The sequence below is a fragment of the Peromyscus californicus genome, unplaced genomic scaffold (assembly GCF_007827085.1).
Source record: "Peromyscus californicus insignis strain IS unplaced genomic scaffold, ASM782708v3 Scaffold_4__1_contigs__length_199733344, whole genome shotgun sequence".
NCBI lineage: Eukaryota > Metazoa > Chordata > Mammalia > Rodentia > Cricetidae > Peromyscus > Peromyscus californicus.
The window spans coordinates 122656281-122673429 of record NW_026294562.1 but is presented as its reverse complement, the minus strand read 5'-3'; the positions used below and the strand labels follow the sequence as shown (position 1 = coordinate 122673429).

At 45.0% G+C, this 17149-nt stretch overlaps 1 protein-coding gene across 2 annotated transcripts in view; it reads left to right on the top strand.

Moving 5' to 3' along the window:
• Positions 1 to 17149, top strand: part of Abhd2 (abhydrolase domain containing 2, acylglycerol lipase) — a 97141-nt gene that overhangs the window by 53286 nt on the left and 26706 nt on the right. For both annotated transcript variants that reach the window (XM_052761554.1, XM_052761555.1), the window contains 2 exons: positions 4191 to 4366; positions 5165 to 5332. In XM_052761554.1, coding sequence (XP_052617514.1) covers positions 4191 to 4366; positions 5165 to 5332 — 344 coding nt within the window. The remainder of the gene's footprint in view (positions 1 to 4190; positions 4367 to 5164; positions 5333 to 17149) is intronic.

Here is a 17149-nt window from a genome sequence, read left to right as displayed (position 1 = left end):
AATGGTAATGCTTAATAATATAGCGCTAGTAAAAAATACAAATTAACAAGAAAAAGTAAAAATAGAATAGAAAATAAACAATATAAACAGAACTCACATAAGAAAAATAAAACTAACCAGTAGGAGACATGAGTCATGAAAATACCCATTGAAATGAGACACTGCCACATTTCCTTATTTGGGAGCATGCATGTGTGCCATGCACACCCGTGGTGGTCAGAGGACAACTTGCATGAGCCACGTGGGTCCTGGGGATTGAACTAAGGCCATCAGGCTTGGCAACAAACGTCCTTACTGCCCTCCAAGCCAACTCACCAGCCCAAGAAACATTTTTTAAATTATAAATTAGATCAGCCTTAAACATGTTGCAATGAGGTGCCCATTAAAGTGGCCAGAATGTAAAAATGATGATGATGGTGATGATGATGATGGTGATGATGATAGTGTTAATTACTGATGAGGATGGAGAAGCCAAACAAGTGCCTTTATGTATTATTGGTGGAATATAAATCGATCCATCTTCTTGGAAGGCAATTTGGCGTTATCTATAAAATTGAAAATGCACACATACTCCAAGGTTCCCCTCGAACTTCTCACCTGCTGAGCAGCCAGACTTCCAAGGGTGTGAACACAAAACCTGCCAGGTCTCTTAAGGGACAGGCGTAGGGTTGTCCTTCCACTACACTTTATTCACCCAACCCGTCCCAGACTGGCCTAGATCCTCTAGTGACGTCAGACACAGGAACGACAAGTGAGTTAATGGCTACTGTGTTTTCAGACAGGTTGTAGCATAGGTAGTTAGAATAAGTACATCCTTTCACAGACCATGTCAGCAGCATGGTCAGGGTTTGTATGTGTTTAGATAAACTTCAGAGTACTTTATCCTTGGGGTCTGTATTTCTTCCATGACCTGGACCATTCTGAATACTGTTTTGGTTTTTTTCCCTGTGGTTTTTGGATAAGTTATATAAATATTTTTTTAAATGCACTTAGAAACCCACCACACTGAACTTACTTCAAAATCAGAGCTTTGTGAGTCCTGCTGTGTGTTATTGGGAAGTTAATTAAAACCAGTGTTTTATCAGTAGGCGGTATTGTCACACAATTAAAAATTGTGAGACTTCTACTGTGCACAGTCGACCTCACACTGCGATTCTAAGGCCGTTGCTGCCCCCCCCCCACACACACACTTTAAAGATTTCATTCTACTGAGTGAGAATGTCACCAAATGCCAGTCAAACGAGAGCTAGACTCACCTTATCACGGCACATACTACTATCTTTTAAAGATACTTTTTAAGCCTAAGATTCCTAAGTGGGTGTGATTTCAGTCCTTTCAGCAGATTCTCTCTTGGTGCTTAGTGTGGGTCCCTGGCCGTAGACCCTAAGGTAAATGTGGAAGGAGGTGTGCCTGGAAAGAACTTCCTGACTAGTGGAGCTACCTGGGTTCTGGGACAGAGCAGTACCCAGAGATGAGAAAGTTGTCCCAGCAACCAACCTGATTGGGAGCAAGTCCTAAAGACAAGGCCCAGTTGGCTGGGAAGGGACCAGGGTGGCCAGTCGGGCTTCTGGAATAGGCACACTGTCCCCCAGGAGTGGCCATTTGAGGTGAAGTTGAGCCACTGGTTTAGGTGTATTGGAGCTTATGGAGAGAGTTAGGGAGCACCAGGGTGTGACCACCCGCTAGGCCAAGCTAAAGAAGCATGCATTGGATGGCTGCAGTAAGATTTGGTGTGTTGCCTTGCTCAGCCTTGGCGCAGTGGGAGGGGCTTGAACCTGCCTCAGCTGAATGTACCAGGCTCTGCTGACTCCCCATGGGAGACCTTGCCTTGGAAGAGGTGGGAATGGTGGGGGTGGGTTGGGGAGGAAGGCTGGAGGGCAGAAGGAGAGAGGAGGAGGGTATCTGTGGTTGGTATGTAAAATGAATAGAAAATTTCTTAATAAAAATAAAAACAAATAAAAGATTTGTGTGTTGAGATTCTCTCTCCATTGGCAAGGTGGACCACTGGACAGTGGAGTGGGTGGGGGAGCAAGGCTGGAGGCTAGGAGGCCGTGGGGAGGCTGTTGCCAAGATTCACAGGAGGCGATGTGTCATGGGGCTGGAAGATGTGTCATCATGATATGCAAAATCTGCAAAGCCAAAAGGAGATTTGGTTGTATTTTTGCCTTATTTTCTAAAACTAAATAATGTTCTAAACAAAGTTTAAAAAGTAGCATGTGACACATACCCGTTCTGGTTTTGTTTGGTTTTTTGTTTTGTTCTGTCTTTGAGACAAGTTTTTTCTGTGTAGCCCTGGCTGTCCTGGAACTCAACCTGTAGACCAGGCTAGCCTCAAAACCAGAGATCCACCTGTCTTCTGTTCTGATATGTTTAACCTCACTATATTCATCCTTTTTTAAATTCATATCGTAAGGAAAACATATCCACCCTTTTCCCTCTACACAGCCCAGTCTGGGGCTTTTGTAAACTATGGGGCTGAGTCTGACGTTGTGTTCAGTTGTCCAAGTGACATTTTTGTAAGGCTGCTTTTTGTTACTATCCTAACCACCCAGCTCTTGTAAGTACCTTCCTCTGCTTTCCAAATGCAGCCTTTTCTGCAGGGACATTTGCACCTCCTGGCAGGTGGCCCCATGTCTCTTAAACACCCACGCTTTCTTCTCCAGCCCCAAAGAAGCAGCTTGTCTGGGGACTGGCTTACAATGGCTTACACTTCTTTAACTTTTGTGTATTTAATAGTACACATACAAAAAGAATAACTAGAAATGGAGCTTCTAGAACCATATGGTTCAGAGGGAAATGGTAGCTATGCATGAAGGGGCAAATAGGTTAACATAAATCATTAATAAAAAAAAACACCGGAACATAATACAGAGCTGAGAGATGGGTGTCGCCACTGTGTTACATGTTGAGATTGTAGTTTATGTAGAATACACATCATGGCTAGCCACTGAGCTTGGATACAAAGCTGTGAGGTAAACCAATAGCATTTCAGTAAACAGATCGTCTTGTACTGTGGCCATGAACCATCCTCAGTTCTTAATTGGAGCACCCTCTTTCCCAGGACCTAGTGGGTTTGCAGTTCTTGTCTTTCACTCCAAGGCCACCATTGTCTTCACAAAGGACAGTTGTAAGGGAGGTGCCAGGCCTGCCTTAGGCGAAGAAGCCCTTGTCCTTCACTATTCCAGCAGAAATACTGCTCACCCTTCTAGCACCTTCTCGGGGCATACAGTAGTGCTTCCCCCCATACCCTAAAGCACTGAGAGGCTCTGAGGAGAGTCTGCAGTCCTTCGTGGAGTAGCTGAGAGCAGCATTTCTGCTAATGGAGTCACCACAGCAGCTATGGCAGAAGTGAGCCTTTGCTGAGCACAGGTGCCATGCAAGCCACTTCGTATACATTGGCTCGTTTTGTAATAATGAGGCCAACCCTGTCGTGTGGGATGTATTTGAAGGATATTATTTGCGTTCCTTTTCTCTCTATTATAGAAATAACCCAGGTTGAATTACTTGATGCTCTAAATTTGAAATCATGGTTGATTTCTGAAGCTAATCCGGTGTAGGAGGCATTATGAATGTAGAAGAGGAGCAAATGGTGGCATGGATATGAAGTGGTAAAAATGTTCAGCTCAACCGTAGAGTGCGCACTCATCGTGCATGAGGACCTGGGTCTGATCCCCTGTGTAGAAAAAAGATGAAAGACATTTGTTTTGTTTTGTTTTGTTTGAGACAGAGTTTCTTTGTGTAGCTCTGGTTGTCCTGGAACCTGCTCTGTAGACCAGACTGGTCTCACACTCACAGAAATCCACCTCTCTCTGCCTCCAGAAATACTAGAATTAAAGACGTGCACCACCACATCCTAGTGAAACAATTTTTTTTTTTTTTTTTTTGGTTTTTCGAGACAGGGTTTCTCTGTGTAGCTTTGCGCCTTTCCTGGAACTCACTTGGTAGTCCAGGCTGGCCTCGAACTCACAGAGATCCGCCTGGCTCTGCCTCCCGAGTGCTGGGATTAAAGGCGTGCGCCACCACCGCCCGGCTGAAACAATTTTTTTTAAAACTAGCCAATTAAAAAAAAATCATTGTATGTATCATTAGTGTACAAAATGTGTCAGGAAAAGCTTTCAAAATTAGGGTACCTTTGTTTGAGGAATATGAAGGAAATTGACCACCCTATTTTTCTCCCTCTCCTTTCTCAGATACATTCCACCACTAATCTGGGGGAAAAGTGGACATATCCAGACAGCCTTGTATGGGAAGATGGGAAGGGTGAGGTCACCGCACCCTTACGGGCACCGCAAATTCATCACCATGTCTGATGGAGCCACGTCCACATTCGATCTCTTCGAGCCCTTGGCTGAGCACTGTGTTGGAGGTGAGCTAGTTTCAGATCATAGTGTTGGGGTGCCTAGAGAGAGGCAACAGCCAGCAGTGGGGAGCGATGTGTGAATGCCTGGGCCACCCATCGTCCCATTGCACTGGGGGCCATGTCATCACTCAAGTGACCAGCACTTTAACCTGCGTGTGCTGGTTCATATGTAGCAGAAATCAGTATGGAATTATAATCCTCTTGTGAAATGTAGAAGCCTATTTTTTTATGATTTATTTATTTGTATTTTATGTACATTGGTGTTTTATATGCATGTATGTCTGTGTGAGGGTGTCAGATCACCTAGGAAAGGAGTCACAGACAGTTCTGAGCTGCCATGTGAGTGCTGGGAATTGAACCTGGGTCCTCTGGAAGAGTAGCCAGTGCTCTTAACCGCTGAGCCATCTCTCCAGCCCTGTTTATTCTTAATTTCTGTTCATTGGTGTTTTGCTTGCATGTATGTCTGTATGAAGATGCTAGATCCCCTGAAACTGGAGTTGCAGACAGTTGTGGGTGCTGGGAATTGAACCCAGGTCTTCTGGAAGAGGAGCAGTGCTCCTAACTAATGAGCCATCTTTCCAGTCCTTGCTAATTTTTTTACATTGAAAGTTATTTCTTTTATTTCTTTTTGGTTTTTGAGACAGGGTCTCACTATGTAGCCTTATACTCATGATCCTTCTACCTAAGCCTCCCCTGGATGGAGGATTACCCATAATCTCCCATAATCCCACCACCCCAAACCCTGTTCATGTCAATGTTCACATACTAAGTGGATATATAAGAATCTCTTTCTCCACCCTGTAGACGACGTCACCATGGTCATCTGTCCTGGAATTGCCAATCACAGCGAGAAGCAGTATATCCGAACCTTCGTGGACTATGCCCAGAAAAATGGCTACCGGTGCGCAGTGCTAAACCACCTGGGAGCCCTGCCCAACATTGAGCTGACCTCCCCACGCATGTTCACCTATGGTAAGTAAGCATGGAGCGTGGCCAAGTGGAGCCTCTCCCGCCCCCTTTTCTGTTCTCATTGAAAGTGCCAAGCTCCTTCAGCCTTCTGCCTTGTGTCGTAAGTGTAGAATTTGTGAACATTCCACAAGAGATGATGGGGCACACGTATTAGAGCAGCCAACCTGCACTGGCATTTATGATGTCGTGTCTTGAGCAGCTTTGGAGGTGGGCAGCCATCCCAGATCCTAGGGGTTCATAAGGGAAGGTCTTGCCCAGGGTCCTTGACTGGTCTGAGAGTGCCGCTGGGAGCCAGGGAGGTCATGTTCATAGCTGGACTTACACCATTCACTATGCCATCCTGACACCTGTTCCTCCAGCTTCTACCAGGCAGCCAAAGATGTAGTAAGGTAGATTAGTGTCAGCTGAAAGAAATCTGTACACCAGCAGCTTGCTGGATTCTCAAGTTCCTTGAGGACGAGAATAGGCTGTCGATTTTACACAAAAGCTTGTGTGTGTGTGTGTGTGTGTGTGTGTGTGTGTGTGAGAGAGAGAGAGAGAGAGAGAGAGAGAGAGAGAGAGAGAGAGAGAGAGAGAGAGAGGAGAGAGACAGGATTTCTCTGTGTAACAGCCTTGGCTATCCTGGAATGCATTAGGTAGACCAGGCTGGCCTCAAACTCATAGCGATCTGCTTGCCTTTGCCTCCCAAGTACTGGGACTAAAGGCATGCACCACCACACCCAGACACACAAATGCTTCTTAACTAATAGAAATCTTGTTACTCAAAGTTCTCACCTCTGATCTGTTTCTTCTTTTTTTGTTTGTTTGTTTGTTTTTGTTTTTGAGACAAGGTCTTACTTGGTAGCACAGGCTGTTCTAGAAATTATGTTATCATCCAGACTAGGTTTGAAACTGCCTCTGCCTTATAAGTATGGGGATTTCAAGTGTGCACCACCACGCCCGGCCATAAGCTGCTCCCCCTTGATTCCCATTGACGCTCTCTTCAGATTATGTATGCACACGTAATAATAAACACGTGAAACGATGCATCTGTATGTTCACATTTGGGATGTTTATGAGCAAACTGTAATATGTTGTAATGGGAAACAACTGAACATCCTCTCTATAATCTCGCCATAATGGCAGTTTCTGATTCTTCGCTCTCCGCTTCTGTCTTTATCCATATTTACATAGTTTTAATTTAGTTGCAGACATAGTTTGGATACTAATAGTAACTACTTAAAGTCACTTTTTGGTCAGTTTAAAGCAATGTAGTCATTATATTGAATCTTTTTAAGAGCTTCATTTCTGTTTAGTTATAGTCACAGGGGGCATAGGTTTTCAGTATTTTAAATAATGTTGCTCTGAATATCATGCTCATAGTTTGGTATTTTCTTCTCTCTTTAGTATCAAGGACTGAACCCACAGTCTCCTGTGGGTTAGACGAGCAGCCTGTCACTGAGCTATAATTGTAGCTCTTTTGCATTTTTATTTTGAAACAGGGGCTCACTAAGTCACCCAGGCTGGCTCTGAACTTGATCCATATCCAAGTGGGCCTTGAACATGTGATCCTCTTATCTCAGCCTCCTAAGCAGCTGAAATAACCAGTCTGACCTTTTCATTCATTAATGTCTTAGAAGTAGATTTCCGATAGAATTATGCCGCTGGCATTTTTCCTCCATATTTGTACATATTGCCATATCATCTATGGGGTCACGTGCACTGCCATTGGTAACAGGTAAAGGTCCACTCTCAAGAGTGGGTAAAGGAAAGATGAAGTGGGTGTAGGAAAGTATAAACTTGCATGTGTGCTTTGTGGAAGGCTTAGGACTGCCCTGGAAGCGGCTCCAAGTCCATTTCCACCCTTGCACTCGCTCCTGTAACTCACACACCCCTGTTACAGGTGCTTCTGCCCAACAGTCTGGGCAGTGGTTTGAGATAGAGGTGAAAATCCAGATTTACACTTAACCCAGGTGCATGGGGAATGTGAGACATGGAGGAAGAATTGGCTCTAAAAAGCCAAACTAGGCAACTTTGAACCCAGATGAAAACAATAGAGAGTGATTATAAGATCCTGGATTAGACAGAAAGCCATCTGGATAAGTAGAAGATAATGGCATGTGACTTGGCTGCGAGGCTCACAGAGACTTAGAAACACCATCTAACAGCAAGCACACCAACACAAATCAGAAATGCCAGTGAGGGTTAAGGGAGTACAGCTCAGCTGGTACAGTGCTTTCCTAGCATGTGAGTTCAGTCTTTCACACTGCATAACCCAGGTGTAGTACTACGTGAATATCTGGAAACAGAAGCAGGAGATCAAAAGTTCAAGGTCATCCTTGACTATATAGAAGTTGAGACCCTGTCAAAAAGAAGAAAGAAGAGTAGAAGCCACTGTCATTGCCACCAGTGAAGACACCCACATCTTAGTACGTGTGCTGGTCTCAAGCAGCTAGAATCCCCTGAATGTCAAGCACAGCAAACCCAGAGACTACTCTGAGTGAAAAAACTGAAGTATGCAGAAGAACCATTTAGTCAGGGACATCAAGCCCATAAGTACAAGAGTAGAGACAGGAGCCTAGATCCAGCTGTTGCGTCCTTCAGAGTCATCTCACAGCTGGTAGAGCATCTGAGTCCCTGAGAACCAGGCATCTCGTCCCCAGAGTGCACTGGGCAGCAGATAAGGGAGATGGATGGCATTACAGACTGGAGATGAAGCTGAGAAAGAGCAGAGTAGGCTCCGGCTGGAGTGTGTTCTCAGAGAAGACCCCAGCAGGACACTGAGACCCTGGGCCAGACACTCCGGGCCAACCACAGCTGGCAAGGTGGCCTCGCTGAGCCTCATTCCAGATTCTTCAACATCAGTTTTGACGCTCTAATCGAGAAAGACAGGTGACCGAGAAGAGATGTGCCTTTTGTGGCTGGGCTGTTCCTTTGCTCTGTGTCTGTGTATCCTTTAGCTGTTGCTAGAAATCTTTTAATGGGGTTGAGCTCAAACAAGCATGACTTTCAAGGGGTATAAAAATCTAGAATTCAGATAGCTTATTGAAATCTAACATATCTATGGTGGCTTGCAAGATGCTAGAGAGAGAGAGCCAGGACTTCCTCAGCAGCTGTTTTTAGCTAAAATTAATTGATTTTTGGTAAGTGAACCCTTGGGCTGGTGAGCAAGGAGCTCTGTTTTAATAAAAGTGGCCCGATACATCACAGCAAAGCCTAGGTTTGTTGCTTTTGACAGGGAAACCGAGACAGCTTAACAGTGAGTAGGCTAGAAGTGAAAAAAACCTTCACCACAGTTAGTCACGTGGTAAATCATACGTTGTAAATTACTTTCACACCTCAGCACAAATATCTCTGTAGAGTTTACGTCCACAACAAGCCATTATTTGTTTTAAGTCATGGCTGGGCTTGACGTCGCCTGGTATCTGACGTCACTGGCCCTGACTCACTGCTCCTTCGGGGTGTACTTTTGTCACCCACTCTTTTCTTCCTTTCAGCTGAACTTGTGAAGTATTTGGTCAGACTCCCTGTTCAATTTCTGTGTGAGACAAGATAGACTAACTGATGAGTATCCCCAAAGCCCAGCAATTCAAAAGCAGAGATGTATTTCTGCTCATGCTACATGCTCATGGCATAGCCTGGGGCCCTGGGTATCCAACATTACTGTCTTCATACAAGGCCCAGGTTTGAAGAGCAGCCATCAGCTGGAACACGGCCAGCCTCACAAGGGATAGCAAAAGCCTGGCTCTAGAAGCTTCTGCCTAGAAATGACAGTGATCACTCCTGGCCATAATTTGTTGGCCAAAGTACAGAGCACTACCAAGTTTAACTTCAGTGACGTAAAGGAATGGAAAGTAGATACCGCCCAACTCTTTGCATAGCTTATCACAATTTTTAATCAGAATTGTAACTTATAAATTAACTTATAAAAGGCTTATAAAGACTTTGTATTGACAGTTCATACTTTCCTCTTCCAGGAACATGGTGTTTATTAATCTTCATAGAGAACTTCTAGTTCCCTGTAGAGGTCAATGATCATACAACTGATTCATCGGTAGAATTCCCCCTGGGAAATTTTAAAAGACACCAGAGCTGGGGCCCAGCTCCTCAGGAGCCTGTGGTCTAGCCAAGGTTTTCAGAGCCACAGACCTGAGTCTCATCTCCTGTTGCCTCTTTAGTTTGTTGTTATGTTACTGTGTTGTGTTGTGTTAGATCTTGTTTTGCTTTTCAATGTAGAAAATTTCAGAATAGGGAGAGAGGAGAATAGTAGAGTGAACTCTGGATAAACCCCAGTATACTAGCACCTGCTTCAAGACTCATGCAGCTCATAACCAGTCTTAACCAGTCTTGTTCCTTCTGTAAACCACCCCCTTCCCACATCCTCTCTCAAAGGCTATTTCAAAGCAAGTCCCAATCAGCTGGTCCTTTCATCTGTCACTACTTCAGTGTGATGTGCTGTGATACACTGTAAACTGGTCTAACTTGTCTGGATGACAAAGCCACAGTCTGGTGGCTTACCCAGCAGAAACTTATTTTCCCACAGTTACGGACCAGGAGTCTGGATCTGTGATCTCTCTCTGTGGCTTGGAGACGGCCACCGTCTTGCTATGTGTCTCTGTGGTCTTCTATCTATGCTTCTGTTGGGTACTTCTCTGTGTCCTAATGTCTTCTTAGAGGACATCAACTGTATGTGTTAGGGCCTGCCCTAACCACCTCATTTTAATGTAATTATACCTTTGAATACCATGGCATGCTGAGGGACCGGAGGTTAGAGCTTCAATATGTGGACCTGGGGAGACACCATTTATCTCATAGCCTAAACACGAGCCCAGTGTAACATCTCAATTAAAATAGCACCACTTGAGTTCACGCATGAGCAGTTCACTTCTCCCAACTGTCTTCTGTCCTGTTCCCTGTTACTGCAGGTTACTCAGTTTAGAACCCACATCAAGTCCATGTGTTGCAGTTGGCTGATGTGTTTCTTAGACCTCTTTTAAATCACCTTCCCTCACTTTTACCAGATTCCTACACGAGTCGTCGTCGTAAGAGTGACTTGATGTGATTTTAGGGTGGGAAGCTCTCTGGATCCCCAGGATATGCCACAAGCTCATGAGTCTTTCTCATTCCACTCTGAGTATATGTTAGCACCAGAGGGACTCTGGCCTGCTTATCTCCGGGATGCCCACATTCTTTGGAAATCCCTTCCACGGCGCTCATTTAGCCTCTCCTGTTGTCTGAGACTCTACCAAGATGTCACTTTCTATGAGAACCCTTCATTGATTCCACTTCCTGGAAGTAATGTGACCCCATCCATACCACCTAGTCTTCTACCCAGTGCTCGCTCCTAAGCATTCTCCATGAGACTTAAGATGTGAAGTTATTAATTGGTTTTCATATATATATTTAGTTTTCTGAGACAGGGTTTCTCTGTATATCTCTGGCTGTCCTGGAACTCATTCCATAGACCAGGCTAGCATTGAACTCAGAGATCCACTTGCCTCTGTCTCCCAAGTGCTGAGATGAAAGGCATGAGCCACCACACCTGGCTGGTTTTCGTAATTTTTAAAACGGATTTATCAACATGTTTAGCTCTTGTCTCTCTGTCCCAAAAGTCCACTTGACTAGAACAAGTCTTTGTACCCCCTCTGTGACTCTCGGTACCCAGAGTCCTGTTGGCCTGAGGAGGCACTCTCTGAGACCACTGAATGCTGGCTCACGACTCTGCTGCAGGTGTGGAAGATAATGTATGACTGACTGTACAGTGGCCGTGCAGGTGAGCGTGAGCTCAGGCGGGTGTACCTCGTGGCTTTGTGAATTCTCCCTGGTCTAAAGCTCACCACTCTAGAACCTAGGCCTGGCTTTCCCCTCACTGTGGAAACCCTTGTCTTTCTCAAGACTGAGGAGAACACAGAAGAGGGTATTGACAGGAGCCCTGTACTCTGCCCATTCCGCAGTGCCCTGGGAAAATCATACACAACCTTTCCCCTATTTTCAGTGTGGAACCCAGTTCCAAAGCACAGAAGCACTAACCCCTTGTCCGCAGCCATTATTAACCGAAGAATTTCCTAAGTGGGTGATTACACATTCTTGGGCTCTTTGGTGCTGCCTGTGAACGATAGTTCATTAAGGAAAGCCTTGCACAGCAGCGTCCATTGATCTCACACTAATGAGGGGCAGACTGTGCTGAACTCCGCGTATTTTTTCACTTGATTCTTCCGCGTCAGAGCTAGCTGTTAATTAGTGTCCCCACTTTACAGGTTTAGGGAGGTTAAGTGCCTTGCCTTGGATCATGTGACCAGAGGAGCAGAACCAACATTTAAAGTGTATGATTCTTAACCCCACTTTTGTTCCATTACTCACCTCCTATTTGGGGTACTATTCATTATAGTAGAATATATATAAAAAATAGGGAGTGTGTGTGTGTGTGTGTATATATATACATACAGACATACATACACTATATATAGTAGAGTATTCAGAGTAGTAGAGTGTAGAGAAACATGGGTATTTGAGCATTTAAAAGTACCTCACTTTGGTGATGGTGGGCACTTTTATTAGTAACTCTTAACTGTCATGGCATCTGCCATGTGCTGGGAGCTGTCCTGAGTGCTTTTTATGCCATGTTAAGTCAGCTGTCCTTTGTGACAGGTAAAGAAACTGAGGCCCAAGCAAGGCTGACTAACTAGCTGTAGATCACAAAGCTGGTGAGTGAGTGGCCTGAGTTTCAAACTGTGGCAGTCCAGCCCTATCTGTCGGAGTTCCTGCCTCTGAACGGCAGGCCACAGCACCTCTCCATGCATGAGCAACCGCTAAGCAGACATGGCTTTCAGTCCTTCAGACCAAAGACCAAAGGGCATCCAGGAGCTGCTCAGGCACAGAAGTGAGCCTGGTGGTTTGGTCTTTTATTTGTCCAACATCCTGCAGTATCTGGAGTGGAACACACCTGAAAGTCTGAGTCCCTGCCTTCAGGACACTCCAAGGAACAGCTCACTGCTTTGGGCAGACAGGACTGCATAGCCACAGTGAGTCCAAGTTTATTTGCTGAATTTATCTGGAAGAGAGTGTTCACCATTGGTAAGCTTTTTGGATACAGGGACCAGGTCTTAGCTTTTAACAGGTGCGGATAGAATGTTTGATAATCTCCTGCCTCTCCTGCATGACCCACATCTGCTTAGGAACAGGTCAAGAGGCCTTCAGATGGGATTTGCATATCTAGTGGAGAGAGCTGAGAAAGGCAGGAGAACATTGGCAATAATATCAAATGTATGGTATATAGTCCACTTCTTTCGTAGGACTGGCTTTCCAGATGCTGACCTTCAGTCAGGTCTGTATGGGTCACGGACCTTCAGTTCAAAGCTACTGTGGCTTCATATTCAGAGTGCCTCTGTCTGTGAGAGAGAGAGAGAGAGAGAGAGAGAGAGAGAGAGAGAGAGAGAGTGAGAGAGAGAGAGAGAGAGTGAGAGAGAGAGAGAGAGTGTGTGTCTGGGCTCAAACCCAGGGTCTCATACACACTTAAGTGTTTTATCACTGAGCTACATTCCTAGTCCTGTAATCAATTTTTAAAATTAGTACAGGCAAGCCGGGCGGTGGTGGCGCACGCCTTTAATCCCAGCACTCGGGAGGCAGAGCCAGGCGGATCTCTGTGAGTTCGAGGCCAGCCTGGACTACCAAATGAGTTCCAGGAAAGGCGCAAAGCTGCACAGAGAAACCCTGTCTCAAAAAACCAAAAAAAAAAAAAAAAATTAGTACAGGCATAATATTTTATTTCAGTACTTGCTTATATTCAACCTGCTTTAGCCTTTTTTAAAAAGATGCATTTTCTTTTTATCTTATGTGTACAAGTCTTTTAACTACATGTATGTAAGTGCACCCCATGTATGCCTGGTGCCCAGAAGAGGGTCAGATCCCTTGGAACTGGAGTTACCAGATTGCTGTGAGTCACCAAGTAGATGCTGGGGACCAAACCGGGTCCTCTCTGAGAACAGCAAGTGCTCCTAGCTGCTATGCTGGAGGTATAGCTCAGTGGCAGAGCATTTGCTTGGCGTACATGACGCCCTGAGTTCAATCCCCCACTAGCAGGGGTAGGAGTTTCTACTTAATTTCCATGTGCACCATAGATTTTGTTTGTTTGTTTGTTTGTTTGTTTGTTTTCTGAGACAAGGTCTCTGTGTAGCTTTGACTGCTCTGAAACTTGCTCTGTAGCCCAGGCTGGCCTTGAACTCACAGAGATCTGCCTGCCTCTGCCTCCTGAGTGCTGGGATTTAAGGCGTGCACCATCACTGCCTAGAGCACCATCGATTTTAATGTGGGAGAGGCAGTACTATGGATTGAACTGGGCTCTTGTACTTGCCTGGCACATGACCTGCCTTTGAGCTGCATCCCCAACCTTCACTTTACTTTCCTTTATTCTGAGACAGGGTCTCCCTGAGTTGCCTGGACTGGCCTTGAACATATTTTGTAGGGCGAGCAAACCTCAAACGTGTGGTCCTTCTGTCCTGTCCTCCCGGGTAGCTGAGATCACAGGCCTCTGTCACCAGGCCTGACTTCATAGACCTTTTAAACTTTAATTCGAAAAGTATTTCAGCTTTACAGGAAAATAGCAGAACCATTACAGAGAGTTCCCACATGTTCTCAGCCCATCCCCTAATGTCAACATTTAACCACAGTACAAACATTGAAGCCAGGCTCCATTGGCAGCATTCTAGACTAATCTTCAGACTGTCTGAACTTGTCCTTCCAACTCATCTTCCTTCGTGACCAGCCCACGTGACCTTTATTTGTGGTATTGCCTTAGGTTCTCCCACTGGGGACAGTGCCTCAGTCTTCCTGTCTTTCCAACCTTGACACTTGTGATAAAGATTTAGTATTTATTTTTAGGATGTCTTGTAGGGTTTTTTGTTTTGTTGTTTTTTTTTGTTTGTTTGTTTGTTTTTTTTTTTTTTTTTTGTGTGTGTGTGTGTGTGTGTGTTTGTGTGTGTTTAGAAACAGAGTCCTAGCTTTCCTGGAACTCACTCTATAGACCAGGCTGGCTTTGAACTCAGATCCTCCTGCCTCTGCCTCCCAAGTGCTAGGATTAAAGAAGTGTACCACCACACCCAATTCTTGGTGTTTTGTAGGGTTTTTTTTTTAACTGTCAAATATTAAATATTTCTCTTGCTAAATTAAAATAAATGACATTAGCTAATCAGATCAAAAGCAGAACATGAACCTTTTATGGTAATTAGTAGCACCTACAAGGGTCAAAGTTGCCTTTTTTTCAAGATTTATTAATGTATTACTTGTATGTGCATGTGTACGCATGTGCAAGCAAGCAACAAGTGAGGAGGGGGGAGCCAGAGACAGAGCTTATGTGCACCAGGTTTGGGGGGGGGGGGGTTGGAGACCAGAAAAGGGCATCAAATCCCCAGGATCTGGAGTTAGTTACATGCAGTTGTGAGCCATCATGTGGTTAACGGGAACCAAACCCAAGTCTGCGGCAAGAGCAGTAAGCACTCTTAACCACTGCATCATCTCTGCAGCCTCCAAACTGTCTTTTCAATGTCCCCTTAAGTCGGATGCTGCACTGGACCAGGTTAGGCATCCACCCTGCCATGTGCATGCCATCAATAACACTGAAGAGGAAGGGAGATGGAGAAGTTTTGTGATGTTTTGAAGTATCTTATTGTAAAGAGCCCCATCTAACATTGGAACACAGCAGTCGTAGACATGTTGACACCATTGATTTTCTAATCCAGGCCATGTTTGGAATATGATGTTTCTGTCTGTGATAATATAAGGCCAGTAAATCAGGAAGCACTGTGTTCCTTCTGTGTGCCTCTGGCGAGTACGTTAGACCCCAGTATTGGTGTTCAAAGTAGATCATGACTAGATCAAGCCCACAACCCAGGCGTGAGCTGAGGAGTGCTTCTCTAGCCAGAAATCCTCTGGCTTCTGTATTTTGTCTTCATACCTAGAAATTTTATGGCCAGAAAATCAAGAGCCAATGGTCCTGTCAGCTGGATCTTGAGTCAAAGATAGAAATGATAGATGCGATTTAAAGTCTCTTCTAAATCAGACAAAAGGAACAAAACTAACCTGGCTTTGGCCCCATGAGGTGACTGGGTTCCTTGGGAGTGTGAATCTCCTAAGAACTTAGCACCCTTCTTTACCTGAAACACCACACTGGGCATTTTGACATTGAAAATGGGCGCAAACGGTTTAAATGCTTTAGTTTAAATAGTGAAGTGGATTTCCCCTTGTTTCCTAAACTCTTTACCTCCTGGTATGGTGAAATGCTGGGGGAAGGTGCCTGAACTGGCCACATCACCCTGTCATGTTCTCTTCCTTGGAGAAGAACACTTCAGTGTCCTCTTGAGTCTACTGTAGGATTATTCATTTGTTTGCTGGTTCTTAATGTAGATTGGAGCCTTCGAGAGAAAACCAGAAAACCTTGACGTGCCTAAAGGGCAGTACCAATCTTCGAGGGGAGAAAGGCCCTTTCCCTAAAGTAACCATATAATTTAGGGTCCTAACTGGGACACTTTGGAAAGTCAAGGGAGTTCTTAACAATATCGATATCAGAACATCAGACATGCTTCCAGACTCTCAGACAGAGCGGAATTCTGCACCACCTGACTTGTGGCATCCACAGAGATCACCCATAGTCCAGGACACCTGTGGTAAAGAACTTCAGATAGTCAATTATTTAAAGTAAACTTACCTTTCCCTTCCTTTGGTTTTATGAGACAGGGTCTTGTGTAGCCCAGGCTGACCTCAAACTTGCTTTGTAGACAAGGCTAGTCTTGAACTCCTCATTCTCCTTTCTCACCTCCCAAGTGATGAGATTGCAGGTGTCCACCACACCCAGCAGTTATGTCTGTTTGCCTTCCTTTGCTTTCTTTCTTTTTCTTTTTTATCTTTTTCAGGTTTATTTTATATATATGAGTATTTTGCCTGGATGTATGTATATGTACCACATGCATGTCTGGTGCTTGTAAAGTTCAGAAAAGAACATTGGACCCCCTGGAGTTGGAGTTATGGATGATTGTGAACCACTATGTGGGTGCTTGGAATTGAACCAGGGTCCTCCGGAAGAGTAACAAGTGCTTTAACTACTGAGCCATCCAGCCCTTTTCCTTTTCTTTTTATAATAGTGGGGCTCAAACTTTGGGCTTTGCACATGTCCTGCCCCTGAATTACAACCTTGTCCCAGACAGTAAATTTTTAGAAATTTCTATTTTGTTTCCATTGTTGAGTCCATCTTACAGGATTTGGTTAGTTCGTCAACCTAAATGTTTCTGTGAACTTGTCATATAGCTGCCATTTTCGCTGTCACAGGCCCAGGTAGGGATTGTGTTGATTCCAGAGTGACAGTGTGAATTGTGTTGCCTCTGTTTAATAAGTCAAGCCTTGGGGTGTTGATGGCGCACGCCTTTAATCCTAGCACTGGAGGCAGAGGCAGGTGGATCTGTGAGTTTGAGGCCAGCCTGGTCTACAGAGCGAGATCCAGGACAGCCAGGGCTACACAGAGAAAAGCCATCTTGAAAATAAACAACAACAACAAAAAAAGGAGTCAAGCTTTCTTATACTGGCAGTGGACACCAAGGGAAGGGAGATGGACAGGGGGAGGTGGGGAGGGAGGAAGAAGAGAAGGCAGTGATATGGCCAAAGCTCAAGCATCTTAGGGGACAGATGCTGAGGAGCAGGACCCATGTGCTTCAGGACAGGTGCAAAGCGCTGTGAGGTTCTGGTAAGATCGCGGTGTGTAAGATCCTGGTGTGTGAGATCCCGGTGTGTAAGATCCCGGTGTGTGAGATCCCGGTGTGTAAGCCTGCGGCCATAAGGAAGCATTTCCAGGACAGA